General features: G+C 36.5%; 2 protein-coding genes across 2 annotated transcripts; one reads left to right on the forward strand and one right to left on the reverse strand.

The window, feature by feature from the left end:
- Window positions 1–3,621: 3,621 nt before the first annotated feature.
- Window positions 3,622–4,067, reverse strand: LOC114743294 (uncharacterized). Its single transcript, XM_028931496.1, has 2 exons — window positions 3,912–4,067; window positions 3,622–3,801 (listed from the first exon to the last, which is right to left on the reverse strand). The coding sequence occupies exons 1-2, from the start codon at window positions 4,065–4,067 to the stop codon at window positions 3,622–3,624; spliced, it is 336 nt and encodes a 111-aa protein (XP_028787329.1).
- Window positions 4,068–21,909: 17,842 nt separating this feature from the next.
- Window positions 21,910–23,493, forward strand: LOC114743255 (hydroquinone glucosyltransferase-like). Its single transcript, XM_028931454.1, has 2 exons — window positions 21,910–22,560; window positions 23,261–23,493. The coding sequence occupies exons 1-2, from the start codon at window positions 22,026–22,028 to the stop codon at window positions 23,491–23,493; spliced, it is 768 nt and encodes a 255-aa protein (XP_028787287.1). The 5' UTR covers window positions 21,910–22,025.
- Window positions 23,494–23,717: the final 224 nt, after the last annotated feature.

Raw genomic sequence — 23,717 nt, forward strand, 5'->3', positions numbered from 1 at the left:
GTGCACAAGAGGAATGTAATTGGTTAATGTTTGTGAGCCAAGTAAGAGGTGAATTAACATATCATTTGAAGACACTTTGTTCAAAGCATACATGTGGGGTGTCAATAAAGGGAAAGAATGCTAGCGACAAGTGGGTGGCAGAAAAGATAGTTCACATAATGAACAGAAACAAAAATATTAAGCTGCCTGATATAATTGGATCACTAAGGGAACACTATATGGTTGATGTGTTTGTATGGAAGGCCTCTAAGGCAAGGAGAAGGGCGAAGACCATGATTGACAGCAATTAGAAGGAGCAATATCATAAATTGAGAGATTATTGCAATAAAGTGAGCAAATGTAACTCAAGGACAATATTTGCCTTAGTTACTGATAAACCTTACTCAGACCACCCTCCCGTATTCAAGAGAATATATGAATGCATAGGATCCGTTAAGCGAGGTTTCCTAGCGGGATGCAGACCTATTATTGGGTTGGATGGGTGTTTGTTAAAGGGTCCATATGGAGGGATGTTGCTTGTAGCCGTGAGATGTGATACTAATAATCAATACTGTCCATTAGTGTGGGCTATGGTAGAGAGAGAAAATAGAGACTCGTGGACTTGGTTTTTGAATAATCTATTTGATGATATCGGTAGTATGCAAGAAAGATGGGTCTTTATATCAGTTCAACAAAACATCAACTACTTAACTATTTGTGAGTTGTAACATTTTTTTGTACGTAATTAGAATATATGTTTATTTGGATTATTGAATATTTGTCTTTGATGACTTGTAGGGTCTTGTGCCAGCAATGAAGAGCTGCTTGAAAGAGTTGAACATCAGTTTTATGTTCGGCATTTGTACTCTAATATCAAGACCAAATATGGAGGAGGGATTGTGATTCGCAATTTAGTCCATTGACCTGTAAAGGCAACAACAAAAACTGACTGGAAGGGGCGAATGAATGAGTTGAATGCTGTCTATAGTGGAGATTATGATCACTTGATGGCAATCCATGCAAGCTGTTGGGCAAGGTCTCATTTTGATGAGTATTGCAAGTGTGATATGATCACCAACAACATCACCGAGTTGTTCAATGGAAGATTGTTGGAAGCACGAGAACTTCCAATTGTGAGCTTACTTGATTGGATTCAAACATATCTAATGACTCGCTTTGCAGAAAATCGTGTCAAGGCCGATAAGTATCGTGATAAAGGGATTGTTTGCCCACGACCTCAGAAAAGATTGGATAAATAAGCAAGAATGTCAGAAATGGGAGGTTAGATATGCAGGCGACAATCGATTTGAGGTGTCATTCAATGCTCATAAGTTTAGGGTTGACCTTACTAACAAAACATGCACTTGTTTCTGGTGGCAACTTAATGGGATTCCTTGTAGGTAAATATTTACAATTTATATGATTCTATTATAATGTAAGGTTTGCTGGTTCTGTTATTATTATGTATATTACATGTCATGAACACGTGACTATGTATGTATAATATACTGTTTGGTTAATTTTTGTTCCCATTCAATTATCGACTGGTTCTGTTATTAAATCAATGTGAGGTGAGAAGGAGGATAATGATCTGTTGTTTGCTAGTTAATATACTCTTTGCTGGTTCTGTTATTAAATCAATGTGAGGTGAGAAGGAGGATAATAATCTGTTGGTCGCTGGTTCTGTTCATTGGTTCTGTTCACAGTTTAACGTAGATTAATCATACCCTCATAATACAGCGAAGCTTTCCTCTTTTATTCTTATGAACTCAGAATATGTTGGTTTTCCTTTAGTGTCATGGAAAATAAACATGTGGTGATTGATGACTGAAAAATGAAATTTAGTCCTGCTTAGGTATTCATTCAATTCCATTGATACTATTCTATATGTGATGCTCTATAGATTATCAACTAACACCATTTTATGGAATCTATTGAGTACTATTCTAAATGAAACCCCCCTCAACTTGTAATGAATTGATCTTTCAAGTTTTGGGGGAAACTGACTCAGATGCGTGATGTTGTTTTCAATTGAAATAACTATCTTACTCTTTGATCTTCATAACTTGTTTAATAATTTTTTTACAGACATGGAGTTGCTTGCATATTTGCTAAGAGGGAGGATCCACATGACTATGTAGACAAGTACCTAACATTGCAGTCATATGTTGCTTGTTACTCTTCTGTCATTGAGCCTATGAATGGTGGGAATATGTGGGAGAAAGCATATGGTGAGGCTATTGATACTCCAGTTTATCACAGGCATTCTAGGAGGCCTAAGAATAAACAAAAGAAAGGACGAGATGAACAAATACTCGAGCTAGAAAATGAGAAGCGTCAACATCGGGTTTTCCAATGTTCTAATTGTGGGCAACAAGGTCACAACTGATGGTCTTGCAAGCAATCCAAGAGGCCTGACAAGCTTCCAATCAAAAGAAAAAGAAGAGAAGCTTCTTCTACTCAGGAATCAATTGTTGCAAAGCCTCTTGGAAGTAGTCAACCTTCTTAATTATACTATGTATTTGTAATTTTCAAACTTATGCATCTTGTGACTACTAGCCAAATAGACTAACAAACTTGGCTATAATGTTCATAATATTTTGGATATAATTATTTGTCACTTTTGTATTTTGTGGGAAAGAAAACAATGATTTCTACTTTCTCAACTTAGTGATGCAATTTGTAAATTAATTATATTGAAGTCAGGGAATGATAGGATTTTGGAATAGATTTTGCACAATTTGTAAGTTGTTCTACTATTATTTTGAAAGACAAATTATCAATTATGTTCAATTGGTGCCTAAAGCAAAGCTGTGGTTCATGATGATTTTCTTACTCCATTACAGGAAATTTTTTCTGTTCTATAATTTGCCTAGTCTCTAGTTATTATTTTGTTTTAATTTCCCTCTTCTTCTTTTTGTAGTTCTACAATTTTCTCACTCAATTACAAGGCTATTTCTTTTAGTATTTTTGTAACGCATTACAAGTCAACAGGTAGAGGGAAGAAATTAATTAATTAATAAGCCAGCTGATTTGGTCTAATTAATTAATTAGTTAATCAGTGTGGGGGCTGCGAAAACACTAGAATAATATAATGCCATTTGACTTGTTCAAGAAACAAAAGGGATTCATTTTTTTTTTTTTGGAACCTGCATAGCTTACTATGAGATGTAAATATAATACTGCAGCGCTTTAGCTTTGGTGTTTCGTGACTGTAATGTGCTATGTTGGTACTGAAGAGAGGGAGGCAGGTGGGGTAAGTAGCTTTCTACTTCACAATATTCTACTCTAATACATACACACACCACCATGATCGGTGCCCCAATTCCTCCGTTTTTCCTCTAGATGTCTCTATTCATCATCATTTTATTACTGCTTCATTTCTGGATTTATAACCCAAACCTCTAATTCCAATTACAGTGACCAACCTATCACCTTGCTCTGCTTCTGTTCCCTTTTAATTCCATGGCAGTAATTTATACAATATTTAATCAGTTTTGGATTAGATATACTATCCACCAGTGTGGATGAAACAAGAGCATCATCCACTCCTTCAGAGGCTAATGAACAAAGTTGCGATAGCTACTTGCTGCTGATCAAAACAAAAACTTTTGGCAACAATATATTCATATCATTTTACAGCTACATCATCATTTTACATAGCAATATATTTATAGCAACCACAACATATATCAGCCTTTCCAATTTCCTCATCCTCCTTCTCAACTCAACATTCTCTTCCTTCAGCTTGTTTATCCCATCTAACATTGGATTTTCAACTGGTCCATCAATCCAATCAAAGTATTTGCATGTCCATCTCTCCTAAATAAAACAAAAATCAACAGAAACCATTAGCCATGACCACTCAATCAACAAAACCCATAAACTGAGAAACTCAATCAGATTTGTAAACAACATTATCGTTCACTAACCATGTAATTTGGACATTTAACAAATCTTGTGCCATAATTTTGCTCTATCCATGAAGTTAGCACTATAACCTCATCTCCACATTTGCATCTTTGGACACCCATTTCACCCAACCTTCTGCTGATAGTGTGTGAAGATGAAGTTCTTCTAGAAGCCATTGATGAACACCACAACCAAAGACTATTTGAAGGTGCCAAACAAGTCGAACCAGAGATGGGGGGAAAATTGATTTTGTCCAGCTTGAGCTCTGTCTCGGTTTTGTGCCTTTACTTCAGCTTCTCTTCCCCTCGCAAAATGTTCCACTTCCCTTCACCGAGCTTTCCTTCACCCACTGTACCTTTGCCCGATCTCCTCTTTCCTTCGGCGAATGTAGCTTCACCAGACCTCGTTCTCCCTCCGCCCACTAGCCCTTCACCAAATCCCTTTGTTCCTTCTTTTATGCCCTACTCGGTAGCCCCATCTCTTATTTGAACAGAGGGAAGCTACTCAGCATGCATCGTTGTTTCCCTCTCTCCCATGAGTGTCGTGTAGGTGCGTTTTGAACAGAGGTCGTCTTATTTAAAAAAAAAAAATTTCCTAGGCAGATGTCCAGCTCCCCGTGCCATGTGGACAAGTCAAAAGCCAAATGGACATAGCTGACACCATTTGTGTCAACTCAGCAAAATGTAACAGCATCTGGCTCCCAAGCACTAACAGTTTGTAACGGGATAAATTTTAGGGACCAATACCTCGGGTCCCAAATTTCAGGGACCAAAACCTAAATGGGCCTAAATTTGATGGACGAAAAGTTGTATTTTCCCAATATTTAAACAACGTAATAAAATACCTTTATTAAAAAAGACAAAAAGATATTGATGAGAAAATATTGTAGAAAACATGGTGTAAGAGAACGAAAGAGATTTATGAGGATGACGCTCCTTATTGATAATTTATGTGGGTCCCTCCACTGAAAAAAAAAATGTGGGTCCCATATATTTTGTCTACTTTTTTATGGGTAAAACTGTGAACAGGCATCATCAATATTATTATGATGAAAGATTATTCTTCATTTAGAAAGTTAAAAGTTCAAACGCTAAAAAAAGGAAAAATCCTATAAAAAGGTCTCAATAGAAATCCATCGCCAGTTTCCGTTTAAAGATGTTGCTGCTAAAACTCCAAGTGAGGATGGTTCATCCACAATGACGCTGTCTATTTTAGCACAAGAATGGACAAATTTAAGTGGCAAGTAGAAAATTTTATGACTTCAACTAATTGGCATTAGTTTTGATGATCATTTGGATGCCTTTTATTGTGTCAGCCTATTGATATCATTGCATATCTCTTTGACAAACTGCTTTTCCAGAGTTGCACTCAGTTTCGTGTCTCTGAAATCCATATAGATTAGTGTATCTTTCCTTGTAAGTTAAAAATAAATTTATCTATAATTCGTGTTCATATGGTCTATGATAGTTGTATGAAACTGTGGTTGATGGCAAAAAAGGGTATGAAACTTTAATTTGATGGTGGCAATATTAATTCTTGTCTATAGTTTGATGATAATTATTTTCCTGACAATGATACTTTATTAATTACCATATAAAAAAATTAGAGTAATACACTGACCTCTTCTTTATTCAAACCTAAATCACAGAGGTCTCTCTTTTATTTAAAAAATCTATATAAATTTTTTTGGAAATCAAAACATATATTACATAAAACTTTTTTTTTAATTATAATGTTTTGCATCCATCCATGCAACTACTAATTGAGGGGTTAATACATTATAAAATTTAGTGTAAAATGTGGTTTGAGTGTAAATTAGGCCAAAATAGAATAGTATAAATAAAAGGGTTCAGGACAAATCTATCTAAGAAGTATTCGCAAATGCGTACAAACATCATATGATATTCACTCAAGTGTAAAAATGCCCATGGACAAAGGGTGCAAAAATACTATACTTGTTAAATCAAACAAATGTCTATTAACTTTAAGAACATAAACATATATGAGGATCACCATTAAAAAGTAATTAGGGACATTTGCTTAAATAAACGATGATGATATTTTTGCATGCTTTTAAAATCTTCACAAGAATTTTGCAACCGAGTGAATATTATGCATAATGCTGGGTGTACATTTGCATGTATTTAGTTTCCTAAGTAGATTTTTAAAATATATATTCTTGCTGCTTCTACTTCTTAGGCTGAGTAGTTTCCAACCTTCCTTTTTCATAAAGAGGCCTTCATATAGGAAGGGGAAGATAGAAAAGAGGGAAAGAGAAGGAGAGGAGAAAAATTAGAGGAGGGAGGACAATAAGAAATGAGAGGGAACCTGAAGTTAACTTGCCCTTAATTTGTCGCTTTGGGGTTACTCCAACAATTAACCGAATTAATGCAATATAGTGCACAATCCGGGTCGTATTCACTTTGAGGAACAGAAAACGAAATTAAATCCTAGTAAATAAATACAAGTAACCTAAACTATAAAAAGAATTTTTGATTTGATAATTGCTAAGTAAACACCTTGAATTAAATTGAAATTAAAATACTTTTTTTTTGTTTTTATATAAAAATGATTAAAATGAATGAAGATTAAAGAAATGAAAATGAACACACAAATAACAATGATAATAATCAATCCTCCAATTCAACAATGCAGGCAATCATCACTCTAAAGATGTGGGAGTTAAAACAATGAATTAAGAATATAATTAAGCTTTTAATCCAACAACCGAGCCACCTCGAGTTGCCACAAAATTTTCCTAAAATCCCAACTTACTAACTGCAACCAGAATAGTAAAATAGGATTAAGGATGCTAAAAACCAATGCTTAATTAGAACTCTTAAATCCAAAATAACAGAATTAAAACTAGCAAGAGACAATATGATCCAAAATTCCAAACCACCTTAGAAAATCACAATATTAACTCCAAAATCAATACAAATGTCATAACCACAACATTATAATTGAAATCAAAGCTATAACAGCCCAATGGCAAATGCTAAGCAATAATCCAGTCACAATAATCTCCAAATATAATCAGATTAAGCAATACAATTATCCCAACAATCAGAAAAACTTTCCTAAGACCTAGGAATTGTTAAACAATTATTGAGTAAGAAATTAAAGCAACTAAAACTCCCATTTGAAGATCCAAGCTCCTGCTATTGTTGTTGAATTGGAGAATTAGAGGATCTTAGCCACGGTTTGTCATGAGAAATGCCATATTCAGAACTTTGCTACAGGATCCCATGGAAGAACACTGTTCACGGTGAATCTGTCGTGCTCGTGCTATTCGTTCTGCTGGTTCTGTCGTGTGTGCGTGTTTCGTGTGCGCCTCCTCTTCCGCCAAATGAAGGTTATTATTCGAATACTGCCAGCCGCCCCTGTTTTTCTCACGTCTCCTCTGCTCGTTCGTGGGTCTTGTGTTCCTTGCCGCGCCCAGCTCCCGTGTTCGTCTTGCTGCCGTCGCTGATCTGTCTGCCACCAGGAGATTCAGCGAAAAGAAGACGGTGGGGATGGAGAGAATGGCTCAAAACTGAGCCCCCGTCGTTCAGCTCTCTCTCCCTATTCGTCGCCGTCGAGCTCTGTGCGTGCCGCCTCGTTCAGCTTCCGCCAAGATGAAGAAGAAGATTGTAATAATATATATCAGGGGTGGAGCAAAACGCAGCGTTTTGCTCCCCCCTTTATTATTTTATTTTTTTAATTTATTTTTCTTTTCTTTTTCTTTTTTATTTTTTTATTTTCAAAATCTTCCAAAAACCTACAAGCAAAAATTCAAAGATAAGGTAGTATTAATTGTCCTCAAAAATTAATTAGTCACAATTAAACCAAAATATGATAATTTTGCCCCTATAAAATAATAATTCAAAATAAAACATATTAAATCAACTAATCAATCAATTAAGGTCAAAAGGGACTAATTAAGTTGACAAAACCCATATAAAAGATATCAAAATATATAAAAATAATTGAGTTTGTCAACTCCCCCACACTTAGCCTTTTGCACTCCTGGGCAAAACATCATTAAAGAAGAATCCAATAGAGACACTCAATGCAAGCAAACATAAAACTAACTAAGCATGAATGTGCAATTAACTCAAGCAACCTTTATTCCTAATCAATCAACAATTATAGAATATTTCAGTGCAAAGAAATTAACACTTGAAACATAGCTGGATAAAAGAAGAGAAACATAATAGAGCTCACATAGGGTACAAGTGTTTCACTCATCTCTCAAATGGGAAAAATTTCACTCAATCCACCTAGATTAGCACCTACCATAAGCTTGTAGAAATTCTAATATCTCCACCACTAACATACCTTAGACTCATGATCAAGGGGACTTGAAGGGTTGTAATGTCGAAAAACAAGGCCAAATGAATGAATGGACTAACAAGTGAAATGCATGAGTAGTAAAAAATCAACCCAAAGTGAGCTTAAGTACAATCATAAAAGAACACCAAAGTGCAGATTTTAAACTTTTGAAACAGAAATCCTTACTCTTCAAACCACCATGGAATGCCTTATTTCAAATTTATTCTTTTGTTGCAACTTATTTTCTCTCTTTTTTTTAATAACTTTCTTTCTTTGGCTTTTTCTAAACATTTCTTCTCTTTCTTGCCTTTTTCTATCTCTCTCTTCTTCTTCTTCTTCTTTCTTCTTTTTTTTGCTTTTTTTTTTCTTTTTTTTTGACATCCAAACCCAAGAAGGCAAAGATATAGACATTAATGATGTACTTTTCAAAATGAAAAAACCAAATGTAACTCATGCAAAACACTTGCTTAAAAAAATGAATGGAATGAAAGTGAAGGCTCAAAGGAGTGAACAAAGGTTAAATGAAGTGGTTTGTGTTTGGGTAAAGGTTTAGAAATGAATGCCCCTATCATCTTCATAAATCTAGGTATTAATGCAGTTTTGAAAAAGAATCTAGACAAGTTCTAGAGGTTAACCAAAACTAGGTGAAAATCACACAAGATGAGAAAGAATACATGGCTCAAAAATCCTTTCATCAAGGCTTTCTCCAAGATGTTTCCTCCTTAAGGATCAAGCTATGAAACAAAGTTAATAACACTGCACCAAAGGCATTCTACTATGCTAATCAACTAAGAACAAAAATCACTCAAATCAAATGCAATCAAACTCAGCCGTGCAATATTCACAAGCATTGTGTAAAAGGATTTTAAAAGAGATGCCCAAGGATTACAAAAGTCAAAATTCAGCAACAGAGAAAATAGCAACTCACCCATACAGCAGTGTAGAACACTGAGGAGAATGAAAACAGGAGGACATAGAAACTAGCAGCAAAATTCCCAAGCAAGAATCACTCTCAAATCATGCGATGCAATTCAGAAATCAACCAATAAGGCAGAGAAGAGAGCAATTATAGCAGCAATACTTAGGAAACATGAGCAATTCCAAAGGCAAATTTTTTTTTTCAAAACAGCTCAACAACTCAACAATAATCCCTCCCCACACTTGATCAATACATTGTCCTCAATGTAAGAAAACAACATTATCTTAACCTAAACTCTCGGTGAAGTGAAGTTGTGAAGCCTGATTTGAAATCGAAACACAACATGTCACTATCACGAAGAAGAGAGAAAGAGAGGTAGGATAAGATAATGTGAAATGAAAATAGACAAGTATAAATCAAGTGATCAGAAGAGATGGCAGAATCAAGAGGAAGCAAAACACATAACTACTAAACTGAAATAAACAGCTACAACTACAACTACTGGAAAAGTTCCCTCCCCCACACTTACTCCTAACTATCTCAGCAAACAGATATCACCAGCAATACAACAGAAAGTAAAAGAGTAGGGTGGAAGGGAACAACCGGGTGATCAGGGGGGTCTTTGATCCTCGTGGTAGTGCTTCAGTAGATGGCCGTTGACTTGTGAAGTTATACCGGTCTCCTCATCTACGAGCTTTACCGTGCTAAAGGGATATACTTTAGTAACTCTAAACGGACCTTCCTATTTGGTGACAAACTTCCCAGGCATCAGCTTCAACCGGGCTTTAAACTTTAGAACCTTGTCACCTTCATGAAACTGCTTCCTCAGAATCTGTCTATCATGAATCATTTTCAGTTTGTCTTTGTAGATTTTGGCATTGTCGTAGGACTCAAGTCTCATTTCTTCAAGTTCCTGGAGTTGCATCTTCCGATTGACAAGTGAAGATTCGAGATCTGCATCACATGCCTTGATTGCCCAATAAGATTTGTGCTCGATCTCCATAGGCAGATGGCAAGCCTTGCCATAGAGCAACCGGAAGGGGGACATGCCTATAGGGGTCTTGTAGGCAGTCCTGTAAGCCCAAAGGGCTTCCTCAAGCCTTTCACTCCAGTCCTTACGTGATGGTTTCACAATCTTCTCAAGTATTCGCTTCACTTCCTGGTTAGAGACTTCAGCTAACCCATTCGTCTGAGGGTGATAAGGAGTGGCCAGCTTGTGATTGACTCCATGTTTAGCCAATAGAGACTTGATGGTCCTGTTGCAGAAGTGTGTTCCTTGGTCACTGATGATTGCTCTTGGAATGCCATACCTGCAAAAGATATGAGAACGTAAAAACTTGGCAACAGTAGAAGCATCATCTTTCCTAGTTGGCACTGCCTCTACCCATCGAGACACATAATCTACTGCAAGTAATATGTATGAAAACCCAAAAGACGAAGGGAAGGGACCCATAAAATCCATGCCCCACACATCAAAGATTTCACAAAAATGCATAGGTCTTAGAGGCATCTCATGCTTCCTACCCAAACTCCCAAACCTCTGACACTTATCACAAGACTTGCAGAAAGAATAAGCATCCTTAAATAGAGAAGGCCAATAAAAACCACACTCTAAAACCCTCCTAGCAGTCCTATTAGCACTAAAATGCCCCCCACAAGATAAAGAATGTGCAAAGGTAAGGATAGAGTGGATCTCATTATTTGGAACACAGCGTCTGATGATCTGGTCACTGCATTGCTTCCACAGGATTGGAGCATCCCAGATATAGTATCTTGCCTCCCTCTTCAGCTTATCAATCTGAAATTTAGACATAGAAGGAGGTATAAGGTCAGTGACAAGATAATTAACTATATTAGAGTACCAAGGCTCATGAACAGCCAAGGCAAAAAGTGCAGAATCAGGAAATGAGTCAATAACAAGATCAGAAGAGTCAACTCCCTGTGTGCCTTCAGGTAACCGACTAAGGTGGTCAGCTACATGATTCTCCGCTCCAGCTCGATCTCTAATCTCGATATCAAACTCCTGTAGCAGCAAAGCCCATCTCAGCAGTCTAGGTTTAGACTGAGGCTTCTTAAATAGGTACCGAACCGCTGCATGATCTGTAAAAGCAACCACTCGAGAGTTTATTAGATATTGTCTAAACTTATCCAAAGCAAAAATAATAGCAAACAGTTCTTCTCCGTAGTGGTATAATTCACTTGAGCGGAATCAAGCGTCTTGGAGGCATATGCGATGACTCTAGACTGTTTCTCCTCCTTCTGTCCAAGCATGGCACCTACTGCAAAGTTAGAAGCATCACAAGATAACTCAAAATGTAAATTCCAGTTAGGTGCAGTGAGAATAGGAGGTGAAACAAGCATAGATTTCAAAGTGTCAAAAGCATGTCTACACTTATCATCAAATTTAAATTCAGTATCCTTTTTCAATAAGGTAGAAAGAGGCAGAGCAACTTTACTAAAATCCTTAATAAAGCGCCGATAGAAACCTACATGCCCTAAGAAAGACCTCAAATCCTTTAAACAAGTAGGATAAGGAAGGGATGAAATAACTTCAATTTTGGCCCTATCAACCTCAATCCCCTTTTGAGAGATGAGGTGACCTAAGACTATCCCTTTATCAACCATGAAATGACACTTTTCAAAGTTTAAAACCAATTTCTTATCGATACACCTCTCAAGAGCCTGCTCTAGGCTATTCAAGCACTCATCAAAACTCTCACCATAAACAGTGAAGTCATCCATAAAAACTTCCATGTTTTGCTCTAGAAGATCACTAAATATCACCATCATGCACCTTTGAAAGGTGCCTGGAGCGTTACACAACCCAAATGGCATCCTTCGATAAGCAAAGGTACCAAAAGGGCATGTGAAGGTAGTCTTGTCCTGATCTTCAGGAGCGATAGGCACCTGAAAATAGCCAGAAAAACCGTCAAGAAAACAATAGTGAGACTTTCCTGAAATTCTTTCCAACATCTGATCTATAAAAGGTAATGGAAAGTGGTCCTTTCTCGTAGCATCATTCAACTTCCTATAGTCTATACACACTCTCCAAGCATTTTGAACCCTAGTTGGAATCAGTTCATCATTTTCATTTCTCACTACTGTGATATCGCTCTTCTTTGGTACTACTTGTACTGGACTTACCCACTCACTGTCTGATATGGGATAGATGATCCCAGCACTCAACAACTTTGAGACTTCCTTCTTAACCACATCCAGAATGAGAGGATTCAATCTCCTCTGTGGTTGCCTAACTGGCTTGGACCCTTCATTCAAAAGGATCCTGTGTGTGCAAACTGATGGATTAATTCCTAGAATATCCCCTAAAGACCATCCTATAGCCCCTTTATGACTCTTCAACACAGAAATCAATCTTTCTTCTTCAGAACTATTCAAAGAACTGGAAATAATAACAGGCAATTTAGAATCAGCAGCAAGAAAGACATATTCAAATTAGAGGGGAGGGGTTTCAGTTCTAAATCAGGAGGTTACACAACAGAAGGAACTAATTCTTTTATGTCAAGTGCATTCAATGCAAGCGGCATGTCCATATGGCTTGGGGAAGGAGATATAAGCTCATCATGATGTGTATGTCCTCCACTTCCCAAACTCAGTGCCATTCTTGGATAACTTACAAAAAGAAGGATCAGTATCAATTTTATCAACAGAAACATCAAGTAAATCACAAGAAAGAGTGGGATTAGAAGTGACTAAGTCAGTAGCAAGCTTGTTGCTAGCCTCTTCTAATGTTCCAGCACCACTCAAAGGAGAAGCTACCGGTGTAGCTTGTGTAACAGCTCCTTTATCATCAGTACCTGCAGAATCAACAAACTCGCCTTTCTCAAGGCTATCATCAAGTGTAATGTTCAAGGTAGAATCACAGTTAAGACAAGATGATGCATCAAAATCATGAGAGATGGAAAAGAGGTGATCAACTTCTAAACAGCTAACACACACCACGTCACCATAACATGAGCAAAAAGAAGAAGAATGAGGGGTAGATAAACAAGTAAATGCATCATCATGCTCAACAATCTCACCATACCAATCATGTTCATGCATCTCAGATTCATGCAAATCATCAACATCATTAACAGCACAATCAATCAAATTAACACCCAAGTAAGAGCAATCTGCATAACCTTGACTCATAGCATCAGAAATGTTTAAGGTAATATGTTGGTCCCCAAAGCCCATGGTAATGACCCCATCTTTTACATTAATTATGGTTTGGGCTGTTCTAAGAAAAGGTCTTCCTAGAATCAAAGTGCTATTGGCTTTAATCTCATCAGTCATATCTAACACATAAAATCAGTTGGGAACACAAGACCCTTCACTTGCACAAGAACGTCCTCAATAAAGCCCTTAGGGTGTCTCACAGTCCTATCAGCTAGACCTAGTACAACACTGGTGTCTTTCAAGGCATGAATACCCAAACTCTCATAGATAGAGGTAGGCATAACATTTATGGCTGCACCTAAGTCTAGTAAGGCATGTGAAATGTTTGTTTTGCCTATGGTACAACGAATAGTGTAGGAACCCAGGTCTTTACACTTAATAGGTAGCTGTGGCTTGAAGATAGCACTAACACTAGACCCCAGTTGGATTCTCACTATGCCTATACTTCCTCTTGTTTGTACATAGATCTTTTAGAAACTTAGCACACTTAGGCATCTTCTTAATCAAATCAAGTAATGGCACATTAACCTCAAGTTTGCTAAACATTTCAAAAAGCTCATCATTATCTTTCTTTTCAACAACTTTCTTACTTATGAGATATGAATGAGGAAAAGGCAAGTCAGAAATGTTTACCTCATCACCTTTGGGAGGTAATCCTTTCTCTATTGGCTCTTTGGATTGAATGGAGGTCTCTTGAGTAGTCTTGGGAATGTCTTGAGTGGTTTTAGAAGGAGGAGACTCAACTTCTATCTCTTCATCAACCAGTTCTTCACCCTCTTCATCATCTTTGAATTGCACTGTCTTAGCACCAATTTCCTTACCGCTTCTCAATGTAATTGCATTCAAAGATTTAGGATTTATCACCGTGTTGGAAGGCATTGAACCACTAGCCTTAGCTTGCTGTTCACTCACACCATTTGACAACTTAGTGACATAAGAAGTCAAATTAGAGGTTCTAGTTTCTCATTGCTCCATTCTATTCTCTAGGGCTGCAAATCTAGCTTTAGATTTAGCTTCAGACTTAGATATTTGTTCAGTCATTGCCTCAATGCCCTTGAGTATTCGAGAGAACTGCTCATCATCCTTAGACTGTGATTGCTGTGGGGTAGACATGGCTCTAGAAGATTCTCCTTGTAACCCTCCATAGTAAGATTGCCCTTGAGGAACCATATTCCCTTGAAACCCCTCTTGAACCTGCCTATTGTCACCTCCTCCCCATCGGAAATTTGGATAAGCTTTCCATCCTTCATTATATGTGTTTGAGTATGGGTTCCATTGCTTAGATTGATTGGCCCTTCCTTGATACATGGCGGAAACTTCCTCATATCTATGAGGGCAAGCAGCAGAGATGTGCATAACAGAGTTACAATGCTCACAACTAGGTGCAGTCATCTCCATGGAATTAGGATTCTGGGTGTCAGTAGGGGGAGTGTGAGATGCAAGCTTATTCAACTGTGTAGTCAAAGCAGCAATTTGAGAAGTGAATGTGTCCAATTGAGGAATGTGGACTGAAGAAGGATTAGCATGCATTGCATTGATATTTTTAGACTCCCTGATGTTGTACTGTTGATGGTTCAAGGCCATTTTCTTGATAAGTTCCCATGCCTCCTCAGCAGTTAAATCAATGAGAGAACCCCAGAAGCAGCATCCAACATCCCCTTATCTTGGGTCTTAAGTCCATCATAAAAGTATTGGACTAACTGCTCATCTGGAATCTGATGGTGTGGACATCTAGAAAGCAAATCCTGAAAACGGTTCCAGTAGTCATAAAGTGACTCATCATAATCTTGCTTTGCAGAGTAGATCTCTTTTCTCAATGTGGAAGTCCGGGAAGCAGGGAAATACTTCTCCAAGAATGCTTTTCTGAGGTTGTTCCAGTTATGGTAGGCATCTGCCATATGCCTAGGCAAGCTCATGTACCATTCTCGCGCTTTGCCCTCCAGAGACAAGTGGAATACCTTCCAAAAAACCTCATCCAGATTAGCCCCAACTAGCTTCATGCTAGCACATACCATAGAGAGAGATTTCAGATGATTGTACGGGTCCTCACCTGTCAAACCATAGAATTTAGGCAAAGAATCAAGCAGTGGACCTTTAATCTCAAAATTAACATCAACATTAGGGCATGCAACATTAAAAGGATCATAATTTGCATCAGAAGTAGTGGCTTCCCTAATGGTTCTTCTTCTAGGGTTATCTCCATTATTCTCTCCTACTCTATCATGTTCCCCATTATGTCCATTGCCCCCTCTGTCATTACCGCCATTGTTGTTACCATTAGGATTATTAACTGTTTCCATTATGTCACCTAAGTCAACCACCAAATCTAGATCAGTTAAATTGTCTAAGGGTGGCTGGCAGTATTCATATGGAAAAGGAGGTGGTTCTTGGTGGTGTGCATATGGTAGAGATATATGATTAAAGTATGGTTGATGAGGTTGGAGTGATGGGTTAGGTGATTGATGTGGAGGATGGTTCATCCAAGAAGGGTCATGGGTAGAGATGTGATTAGGCATTTGAGACTCTAGCTGAGCTTGGAAGGAGTCCAACTGTTGTAACAACTCTTCAATCTCTTGAGAGCATGTTGAATTAGAAGGTACTTCATTCCATGTACTATTTCCTGCAAAAAAGTGAGAATGCAAGGGCAAATCATGATTGCTATTAAACCAAGCCATGAGTCACACAATCAATTCCTAACAAAAGCCAATCTAAAGAAACTCAAAACAATCCTAAAAAGCTAGAAAAATCAAAAAAATAACACAAAAACACATAAACAGAAAAATCTGGAAAAATTCCAGAAAAGAAAGAAAATTAGAAAAATTAGGGAAAACGTTTGAATTTGGCCAAAATTTGCTAGGGCTAATAACATTAGTCTTGCTTAAAATGCCCAAAATCTTTAGAATACCAATTTTCAGAATTTTCTGGGCGAAAATTTTTTTTTAATTCCAGCAAACTGATTTTTTTTTTGAAAACTCAGATTTTTGCCAAATTTTGGATGTAGATCCAACATTATGATGCAAAGGCATGCAAGTGTCTATATCTATATGCAAAACAAAGAAAAATCAAAATATTTGGTTGTATTTTTGAAAATTTTGATGCAAATGAAAGAAAAGCCATGAAAAATCAAAAGAAGCAAATGCAAACTACTAAAGAAAATGCAAAAACTAACAAAAATAAAAACTAAAAAAGCTCAACAAATGAACCCCAATCAAGGCTACTTGACACTTAATTACTAGGGAACCAATTTCTTGGCTCCCCGGCAACGACGCCAGTTGAAGTTAACTTGCCCTTAATTTGTCGCTTTGGGGTTACTCCAACAATTAACCGAATTAATGCAATATAGTGCACAATCCGGGTCGTATTCACTTTGAGGAGCCGAAAACGAAATTAAATCCTAGTAAATAAATATAAGTAACCTAAACTATAAAAAGAATTTTTGATTTGATAATTGCTAAGTAAACACCTTGAATTAAATTGAAATTAAAATACTTTTTTTTTGTTTTTATATAAAAATGATTAAAATGAATGAAGATTAAAGAAATGAAAATGAACACACAAATAACAATGATAATAATCAATCCTCCAATTCAACAATGCAGGCAATCATCACTCTAAAAGATGTGGGAGTTAAAACAATGAATTAAGAATTATAATTAAGCTTTTAATCCAACAACCGAGCCACCTCGAGTTGCCACAAAATATTTTCCTAAAATCCCAACTTACTAACTGCAACCAGAATAGTAAAATAGGATTAAGGATGCTAAAAACCAATGCTTAATTAGAACTCTTAAATCCAAAATAACAGAATTAAAGCTAGCAAGAGACAATATGATCCAAAATTCCAAGCCACCTTAGAAAATCACAATATATTAACTCCAAAATCAATACAAATGTCATAACCACAACATTATAATTGAAATCAAAGCTATAACAGCCCAATGGCAAATGCTAAGCAATAATCCAGTCACAATAATCTCCAAATATAATCAGATTAAGCAATACAATTATCCCAACAATCAGAAAAACTTTCCTAAGATCTAGGAATTGTTAAACAATTATTGAGTAAGAAATTAAAGCAACTAAAACTCCCATTTGAAGATCCAAGCTCCTGCCATTGTTGTTAAATTGGAGAATTAGAGGATCTTAGCCACGGTTTGTCATGAGAAATGCCATATTCAGAACTTTGCTACAGGATCCCATGGAAGAACACTGTTCACGGTGAATCTGTCGTGCTCGTGCTGTTCGTTCTGCTGGTTCTGTCGTGTGTGCGTGTTTCGTGTGCGCCTCCTCTTCCGCCAAATGAAGGTTATTATTCGAATACTGCCAGCCGCCCCTGTTTTTCTCACGTCTCCTCTGCTCGTTCGTGGGTCTTGTGTTCCTTGCCGCCGCCCAGCTCCCGTGTTCGTCTTGCTGCCGTCGCTGATCTGTCTGCCACCAGGAGATTCAGCGAAGAAGAAGACGGTGGGGATGGGAGAGAATGGCTCAAAACTGAGCCCCCGTCGTCAGCTCTCTCTCCCTATTCGTCGCCGTCGAGCTCTGTGCGTGCCGCCTCGTTCAGCTTCCGCCAAGATGAAGAAGAAGATTGTAATAATATATATTAGGGGTGGAGCAAAACGCAGCGTTTTGCTCCCCCCTTTTATTATTTTATTTTTTAATTTATTTTTTTCTTTTCTTTTCTTTTACAGTTGTGCTTGATGATCTCAATGTCACTTTGGGGTCAAATTAAATTAAATTAACTCAAAAGATAGAAAAAGATAAAATTTGGATTTAGGGAAATATTAGAGAATGCTTTTTGGAAAATAGAAATTGGGTTATCTTTACTCAAAATGATCTGGGAGTTATTTTGTTCACTAATTTAAAATTAAAACCTTAATCACTAATTAAGTCAAGTAATCTTACTTTATAAATGTCCTAGAACTCTAGCTACAACCACTAATTAAAAATACTCTGGAAAACTGATTAATGTGCAATTAGGATTAGATTAATACAATTTGGGTCTCTAGACAAAGAACACTTCTCTTGAGATATTTGACAAGTGCCATGCAATTATAAAATTTATCCAAACTATGAAAGAAAGATATATCCGCATAGAACTTCAAACAGGATATGTGTGTGTGTGTGTGTGTGTGTGTGTGTGTTTGTGTGAATGTGTGTGTTAATCTCAAATCGCAAAATTCCAATCCCAATCACAAAAATTCAATCCCAAACTAAGAAATACAACTAGTACTCTCAAAAAATTTAATCAAATAATATCAATTTTAACTCAGAAAATCCATTGCTTAATTAGATCAAAAGAATTATAAAAAAAAACTTCCATAATTAACTTTGAAGCTCAAACCCAATCCTCCATCTCCAAGAAGCTTGATGAAATTAGCTACACGAATTTGAATTTTGCTAAAACAAATTCACTATGCATCGCGCCCATGGAGAAAAAAGGAAAGAAGGGTCTCACTGGTTTAACCATTGGTGTTCGCTATCTCAACTCTGTCACTCTCTCTCTCTCTCTCTCTCTCTCTCTCTCTCTCTCTCTCTCTCTCTCTCTCTCTCTCGCAGATGGTGAAGGTCATTCCAAAAGAAGATGTGGATGATGATGATGATTGTGGGGTGTGTATATGGTGGTTTCTCAAGATGATGATGCTCATCCCAACCCTAAGTTGCAACACTGCGTTTTGCATCTTCTCCTTCTTCTTTTTTTTTTTAAAATAAATCTAAGGTCCTCCTTTATGATTTTTCCGGTCTCTCCAAAATGACCAAAATGTCATGCGGGTCATATAAATACACTGTAATACCATATATCTAAATAATCATCAAAATAATAACATTTTTACCCATTTTCCTAATAACTCATGCATTAATTCTTAATAAAATTTATTCATCAATAATATAATTTATAACCATTAAACATACCAAATGAGCTCAAAAATGCATCAATTAATATATATAAATAATTGAACACATCACTTGACTTTTAAGATCAATGGAGCATCTACATATACAATACATTTTTTTATTATTTTTATTTTCATTGAACGTGCTAAGGAGTGGCTAAAGAATCTTTTCTCATGCAGCATCGAAACCTGACTCTGATACCATGCATGAATATAGATTTAGGAGAAAGAAGCTTTCAGACAGAACTGATTAACTTCTCATTATGATGAAAGATTGACATTACAATGAGCATTATTTTTGGTTTTATAACTCAATCGTGTAACCAGATGTTGTTAAGTAAACTAAAAAAATTCCTTTACAAAAACTGGGCCTCCATTTTCTTGCTGTACACTGCTTGTTGCGTGTTAGACGAAGAAGCAGCCTCGTCGCTAGCATCGCTCTTCTCTCCGAATAGAAGCAACTCTGTAAGGTTTGAAGCTTCTATCTCTCTGCTTAGTTATCCTCTTGTTTATTGGCTTTTGCTTTTGCTTACGCCTTGGCTAGATCACTTACCTACGTTGCTTATGACATACCTACGTGGCTTATGACATAGCAACATAGGGCTCTCGCTCTCGCTCCGTCAAGGCTCTCTCGTGATTCTGTTGCTTCTACTTGAAGTCAGACACGTGTCCCACACTTCAGAAGAGATGGAGACGCCTCAGCCAAAGCTAGTGCCTTCAATTGATGTGATTCAGTCAAGCATTGTACTACCTTTGATTCCTACTACTCATTTTGAGATTAATTTGGCCGTCATTATGTTGATAAAAATATTTTAATTTGAAGGCAATGAAACAAAGGATCCTTATGAGCACATAAGAGAATTTTTGCAACTGTGCTCAACTTTAAGATCAATGGAGCATCTAAAGATGCAATATACTTATGATTATTTCCATTTTCATTAAAAGGGGGTGCTAATAAGGAGTGGTTGAAGAATCTTCTCCCAGGTAGCATCATAACTTGACTCTAATACCATGCACAAATATAGATTTAATTAAGAGAAAGAAGTTTTCAAAGAGAACTGATCAACCTCTCACTATGATGAAAGATTCAAATTATGTATAATGTGCATTAGGTTTGGTTTTATAACTCAATCAAGTAATTAGATGCTATTAAGTGAATTAAACAAACTTCGTAACAAAAAGTGAGCTTAGGGCCCAATACTCAGGCCCATTATATTAATCGTGAGAACCAGGCTTTGATGCCATTGATGCAGGAAGGGGAAGGAAAAGGGAGAAAAGAGGGAAAGAGAAGGAGAGGAGAGAGACTAAAGGAGGGAGGAACAAGAGGAATAGAGAGAGAAGGGGAAAACTCAATACTCAAAATTATTTAATCTATAATTAAAGGCGTAGCTATTTTTAAGCCTCAAGCTAACCCTAGACAGAGCATTCTAGAATTTCAAACTTAAATGCAAATAACAATTAATGATAAAAGATAACAATCAAATTAAAATTAAAACCAAATATTCCCTGATAATACTAAATAACTACAATATCTAAAAATCCCAATTAATTATTACTCCGTATCCCATTAGGCCTCCATTGTGAAATATTTCCAAGCCCTAGGCGTTGCAAACTCAATACTTTATAATTAGTTTCTCACATAGGAGTCAACAAGAGTTGGTTGGTTGGTAAGGGGTTAATTCATAACCCATAAATTTATGAGCTTAAAATTCGTGTAAAGACTTGGTGGACAATCTATAAGCATACCTTTGTAAGCACTATTTGAGCTTGGAAGTATACCCTAGTCCTAGTAAGCTATCAGGACCTAACTTACCTAAAAAGCAAAAAAAAGTGTCTCACATGGGAAATTGCTTTAGCACTTTGTGCTACATACAGCCTTATGGCACGAAAACTCTTAAGAATGGGAGATTGTAACTACAATTTCGCTTGTAATTTTGTATTGTTAGTGTCTCACCTTTAATTTGTTAAAAAAAAAAACATTGTCAAGAAATTCTTTTAGAGCAAATGGAACCATTGCCGTTCATATTTTTCCTCTCTACTCAGTCTTTTGTCATTATTGAAGTTTTTGCACTCCATGATGATATATGTTTCTGTATCCTTCGCCTTTTTCTTCCTCAGTTAACAAACCATAATTATGTACTTTACTTTTTTACTGTTAATACGAGTTTGTTTATCATAAAAAGAATGTAATACATAGCTTACCATACAAGTTAGCCTTGGCGTCTGCTTTAGGAAACGATCGGCTAATGCTGATAGTTTTAAATCCCGACCTGTGGTCTGCAATTTTGTATTTTGTATTTTATTTTATTTTAGCTGATATTTTTTTTGTCAGTGGTTCGTCAAATCCATTTTCACTAGAAAGCATTCTTATCTTTTTGGACTTCGGCTTTTTATGTGTTCATTGAAATGTGTGTGTGTATATACCCATAGGATAAAAAATGTGTAATATATTGCTGACCATACAAGCTAAGTTACAATTGGCACCGGTTTTGGGAATCGATGGGCTGATGCTGATAATTTTAAATCCCAACCTGTGCTCTGCATTTCTTTTTTCATTTTATATTATATATATTTTTTGCTCATCTCATAGTTTTTGCCAATGGCTCGTCAAATCCATTTTCAGTGGGTGAAAAACAACAGCAGCAATATAGAGAGCATTCTTGTCTTTTTGGACTCCAGCTTTTTATGTGTTCATAGAAATGTGTGCGTATATGTGTACATATATACCCATAAGGGTTAAAAAAAACGACTTAAAGACTGATCCATCCAAATCTGTCCATCTTCAGGAAAAGCGTCGTTTAATAGTAACCTCCCAAAGCTATCAACAATCTTCCATGGAGAAAAAGAACCCTTGCATAGCCATGGTTCCATCTCCAGGCTTTAGCCTTCCCCAAGCACTCATCGCGTTCTCAAAACGACTCGTCGTTTTCCACCCTCACTTTCACATCACCTTCTTCATCCCCATACTTGGCCTTCCCTATCCTGCAACACATTCCATCTTCCAATCCCTATTACCACAAATAGACTTCATTATTCTCCCACACATCAACATGGACGAGGACCTCAAAGCTAACAATAATGAGCCAGTAACTCAAATCCATCTCACTGTGACTCGCTCTCTTCCTTCTCTTCGTCATGAGTTAAGCTCATTTATTAGTTCTCGAACTCATCATCTTGTTGCAATGGTTGCTGATTTGTTCTCAGCAGATGCGCTAGAAATAGCAAAGGAACTCAACCTCAAGTCATATGTTTTTCATTCTTCATCTGTTACTTCGCTGTGTTTCTTCCTGCGTTTTCCAGAGCTTGACGAGGATCACGAGATGGTTTCCACAGGTTTTCAAGAGTCATCACAACCTCTGAAACTTCCAGGTTGCAAAACTTTTATTTGAAGCAATTTAGATGTGGATGTAATGAATTTATATATTATTTTTTAAAAAGAGATAACTTTGTGTTTGTGTCTGTGCGTCCTTTTTTTAACGCTCTGGTAACTTTTTGAAAGATATTCTTTGTTTTTCGTACGCTTTGGTTACGTTTTGACCTTTTCACATGTGAATCATTTTATACTTTTCTTTTTGTGACGTGCCAAGGCAAAAAAAAAAAAAATTATAAAAATAATTTGTCTTCATAAGTCAATGGTATTAGCCATGACTTGATTGTTCAACAGATTTCAAAACATAAAATCACATAGATAGTGATCTTAGGTTAAGTAATATGTATTTAACAGTGATAAATTTAGTTTCGTATGGTAATCATTTTTGTTTTTTTCCCCCTATGAAAAGTAAACAACTTTCGTCGTCATATTGACATATATAAATTAAAAGAAATTTCAAAAAGTGAACTTATAATAGGATTGGGAATTAGTGTAAAGGGGTGTTTGTATTGATTTTTTTAGAAGTGATTTTATGATGTTTAAAATAAGTGTGTGAGAAGAGTCGTCTTTGCTCACATAAAAATTACTAATAATTTTGTAGTCTAATGACATGAAAAATGAGGTTATAGGTTTAATTAATCTCAGATTGTACGTTAGCGCCTATCCTCTAATTCAAAAAAAAAAAAAAAAACTTTGTAGGTTGTGTAGCTTTTCAAGGCAAGGATCTCCCACGTCCGGTTCCAGAAAGATCGAGTGACTCCTACAAAACACTCCTTCATGCAAGCAAACGACTCCGTTTTGCTGATGGTATCATAGTGAATAGCTTCCAAGATCTAGAACAAGAGGCAATAAAAGCTTTGCAGGAAAGCAATACTACCTCTGGTCCTAATTATAAGAGCCAGTTGATTAATTTGAGGAGATTAAGGAAGTAAGTTGAGTTAGTTATTTGTCCTAAATATGTGTTGTCTTTCCTAAAATATCTTTACTAATCAAGTGTATTAACTAGAACTATAATTATTAAAAGGACTATCTTGGAAAAAATTGAGTAAATATAAGAGATAAAATGGATTGGTGTCTTATATTTACGACCAAAATAAATGTCAAACAGGATTTTATATTAAGGACTGGAGGTAGTAATAAATACCCTTTTCTTTAT

The sequence above is a fragment of the Neltuma alba genome, unplaced genomic scaffold (genome assembly GCF_004799145.2).
Source record: "Neltuma alba isolate B1F8T4 unplaced genomic scaffold, ASM479914v2 tig00003988_pilon, whole genome shotgun sequence".
NCBI classification, from domain to species: domain Eukaryota; kingdom Viridiplantae; phylum Streptophyta; class Magnoliopsida; order Fabales; family Fabaceae; genus Neltuma; species Neltuma alba.